This window comes from Larus michahellis, chromosome 3 (assembly GCF_964199755.1).
Source record: "Larus michahellis chromosome 3, bLarMic1.1, whole genome shotgun sequence".
Lineage (NCBI taxonomy): Eukaryota > Metazoa > Chordata > Aves > Charadriiformes > Laridae > Larus > Larus michahellis.
Genome location: NC_133898.1, coordinates 112968410 through 112972257, shown reverse-complemented (window position 1 = coordinate 112972257; position 3848 = coordinate 112968410). Strand labels below are relative to the sequence as shown.

At 58.3% G+C, this 3848-nt stretch overlaps 1 protein-coding gene across 1 annotated transcript; it reads right to left on the bottom strand.

The window, feature by feature from the left end:
* Window positions 1–327: 327 nt before the first annotated feature.
* Window positions 328–2896, bottom strand: SOX11 (SRY-box transcription factor 11). The gene has a single exon (XM_074581779.1). It carries the CDS (start codon window positions 2753–2755, stop codon window positions 1541–1543), a length of 1215 nt encoding a protein of 404 aa, XP_074437880.1. The 5' UTR covers window positions 2756–2896; the 3' UTR covers window positions 328–1540.
* Between the last annotated feature and the right edge of the window lie 952 nt (window positions 2897–3848).

Genomic DNA, 3848 nt, shown 5'->3' with positions numbered 1-3848 from the left:
TAGCTCTGGTCGTGCACAACAGCCTACAGCTACCGCTCCTCCGCGGGCGAGAGGTGACAACATGGCATCTCCAGCGTTACTTCTACAGACACTAATAGCGATACGAGTTTCTATCAGTTCCAGCTGATTTATTAAAATTGTCAAGATACAGACTTTCAGCATTAAAAAAAAAAAAAAAACAGGCTATGATGTTGACAGTGCACAAGTCTGCTTTTGCCATCATTTGCTACAAAATATGTAGATGGTCTGTACTTTAGATTATATTGCACAACATGAGAAACTTTTTTAACTATGTGCCTTTTTTTCTTTTTTTTTTTTTTTGCTAAAATCGAGAATCCAGTTTCATACCTTCCATCTGGGGCCCCATCCACATATCACAGCGTATGAGATACATAAAGTCCTACTATAGTACAGTACATATACAATCTTTTAAACTAAGATAACAGCTCTGAGGTCTATATCACCATTTTCAATAAATCTTTACCTACAAATATTGAACAAATCTGAACTATAGCTGTACAAAAAAAGTGTTTGTTTCTTTTTTTTTTTTTTAAAACCACAAGGCCTTTAGATGCAAGGATTATTTTTTTAAAATTTTAATCCTTTTAAAACCAGGACGTAACGTACCAACAAACTTGCATGCTAAAAACAGAGAAAAAAAAAAGAAAATAAAAGGGAAGAAGTGCCTGAAAAGTCTTACTGAAAAAACACAGCAAGAATGTTCCCTTTTCACTGTACAAAAATACGCCTGAAAATATATTAATTTTTAAAAAAGACTGAGGTCTGTTATGTATCAAAAATGTTTCAATACCTTTTTGTACTGAGGTCTAGGCTGTCTGGTATTCAATCAAGGAGGTATAAGGGAACAAGTTACAAAAAAAAAAGTTGGCAAGTAGAAATCACATTTGTAAAACCATAAACAATTTGATCTGAAAAGTAAACTCTGATTTTAAGTCAGTTCAGTTATTTGTAAGCGTTTGTACAGTCTGCATTTTTTCAAGCTCCCTGCAGCTTTGTTAAGAATCGGATGCATAGAAGACATCAGTTTTCTCCCTCCAAAAAAAGTTGCAATGGTCCCTTTCAGAAAAAAAAAATCAAAAAATCAGAACAGTTCTTTAAGATCTCTCACGGGAAAAAAAAAATTAAAAAAATCCACAAACCCCCTTGAGTAACAGTTGTGCTGCCAAAAGACTTCTTTGCAGACCATCTTCCAGACTTCAATCAGAGACCGACAAGCTTCAAACAGCGCCTTCTGTATCATTATTTTTTTTCCCCCAGTCCCATTTGCCTTTGCTGTTGTTGTTGTGATCACCAAATGCAATAAAAATTAAAAAAAAAAACACAAAAATAACAATAATAATAAAAAAAATAAAAATCACAACTCCCGGGCTCGGAACTAACTTCGAGATTTTTTTTTTTTTTAAAAGAAAACAAGACTTTTTTTTTCTTTAAGCATCATCAGCATCATCATCACCGTCGCCGGCGTCGCGTCGCTCCCGCTCCGCCGCTGCCTCGCCGCCGCTCCGCCGCCGCCCCCGGCTCAGTACGTGAACACCAGGTCGGAGAAATTCGCCTCCAGCCAGTCGCCCGCGATCATCTCGCTCAGCTCCGGGGTGCAGTAGTCGGGGAACTCGAAGTGGGAGCCCAGGCTGCCCTCGCTGAAGGAGTCCAGGTCCTTGTCCACCAGCGAAAGGGAGAGGTTGCCGGCGGCGGCGCCCGCCCCCAGCTCGGCGGCGGCGTGGCCGTGCTGGGAGAAGTTGAGGCTGAGGTCGAAGAGCAGGTCGTCCGCCTCCTCGCTGCCGGCCGACGAGGTGGAGATGGAGCGGGAAGAGGCCGGGGAGAGGCCGGCGGGCTGCTGCGGCGGCGGCGGGCCCTGCTTGGTGATGTTCTTGAAGCTGTAGTAGAGTCTGCTGCCGCCGCCCGCCGCCGCCGAGCCGCCCCGCACCTCCTCGTAGAGGCTCGCCCCCTCGGTGGACTCCGCCGAGGAGCTCAAGGTGGGACTCGCCGGCACTTTGGCCACGTTGTACCGCCGCAGCTGCTGCGGGCCCGGCTCCTCGTCCTCCTCCTCCTCCTCCGCCTCCTGCTTGATCCGCAGCTGCAGCTCGTCCTCGTCCTCCTCTTCGTCCTCCTCCTCGTCCATGAAGACGCACTTGACCGTCTTGCTGCTGACTTTCAGGGTGCCGAAGACGTACTCGTCCCCCGCGTAGTCCCCGTGGTGGGCGGCTTTGGCGCCCGGCTTGGGGGGCGAGGAGGCGGCGGCGGCTTTCAGCTTGCTACACTTCTTGCTGGAGCTCTTGGCGCTTTTGCTGCCGCCGCCGCTGCTGGTGGGTGCGTTTTTCTCCGGACTTTGGCTGGCGTTGGGCTTGGCCGACGGGTCCATTTTGGGCTTTTTCCTGGGCCGGTATTTGTAGTCGGGGTAATCGGCCATGTGCTTGAGCCGCAGCCTCTCCGCCTCCCGGATGAAGGGGATCTTCTCGCTGTCCTTCAGCATTTTCCACCGCTTGCCCAGGCGCTTGGAGATCTCCGCGTTGTGCATGTCCGGCGACTGCTCCATGATTTTTCTCCGCTCGATCTTGGACCACACCATGAAGGCGTTCATCGGCCGCTTGATGTGCCCCGACGCCGTTTTGCACCAGTCCGGGTCGCTCTCGTCCAACGCCACCGGGCTGCAAGCCATGAACTCGCCCTCTTCGGTGTCCATCGCCTCCCGGGGCAGGTTGCTCTCCGCCTCCGTACTTTCCGCTTGCTGCACCATGGCGGTGGGGGGGCTCTCGCCCGAAGCGACGGCTCCTTCCCGCCGCCGCGCTCCCCTCCGAGCCCAACAAAGCCGCCGCTCCGCCGCCGCCGCCGCCCCCTCCCCACCGCCGCACCTTGCCCCCGCTGCCAGCCGAGCTCTCCGCCGCGCTGCCGGGGGCGGGGGCGACCGGGGGGGGCGACCGCCCGCAGCCCCGGCGGCCGGACCGGGGGGGAAGGGAGGGGGAGGGGGCGCGGCTGGGCTCGTGCGCTCGGTGCCGCGCGCGCTCTGCCCCGGCCTCGCGCCGCCGCGCAGCACCGCGCGCGCTGCCTCGCTCTCTTTCCCCCTTCTGCGAAACTCCCGGCTCCGCGCCCGACTCGTTATCAGCGTTTCATATGGGTGACATCACTCCCGCCGCCGGCCAATCAGCGGCCCCCGGACACGCCCACACGCCTTACCGGCGGCCCCGCCCCCCCCCGCCGCCGCCGCGCGCTGACACACCCCCCGCGCGGGGGGCGGTGGGGAGCGGGGGGATGGGGCCGCTGCCGCCGCTCGACGGCTCGTCCCCCCTCACGGGAGGCGGCGGCGGCGCCGCGGCGGGGGGCTTCGCCCGCGGGTCTCGGCCGCCGCCGGGCGCGGAGCGGAGCGGAGCGGAGCAGAGCGGGGCGAGGCGGGGAGGGCGGCGGCGGCTCCCCGGTGTCCCGCTCCCCTCAGGAGGCTGGGCGGGGAGGGGCGGCGGCCGGCAGGGGGCGCTGGCGCTCCGCGGCCGCCTCAGCGCTTCAACGGTGCCGTCCCCGCCGCCTTCCCGCCGCACCGGGATCCGTCGCCTTCCCCTGCTCCTGGCCGGCGGGTGCGTGGGGCGGCCCTCCTCGGGGGGGAGTCCCTTCCGCCGCCGTCGGTGGAGCGGGGCCGCCCACGGCCCTCTCCTCCGCCCCGCAGCGGGGCCGGGGGCCGTGAACCCCCACCCCCGCCGGAGGGGCGCGCCTCACGCTTTCCCCGGGGCTTGCCTCAGTGGGGTTGTCGGCGGCGAACGGGGCTGGCGGGGCAAGGACCGGGGCGTGGGGGATCGGTCGGTGCCTCGGCGGCCCCGGCCTGCTGGGCACCGCTGCTCCTC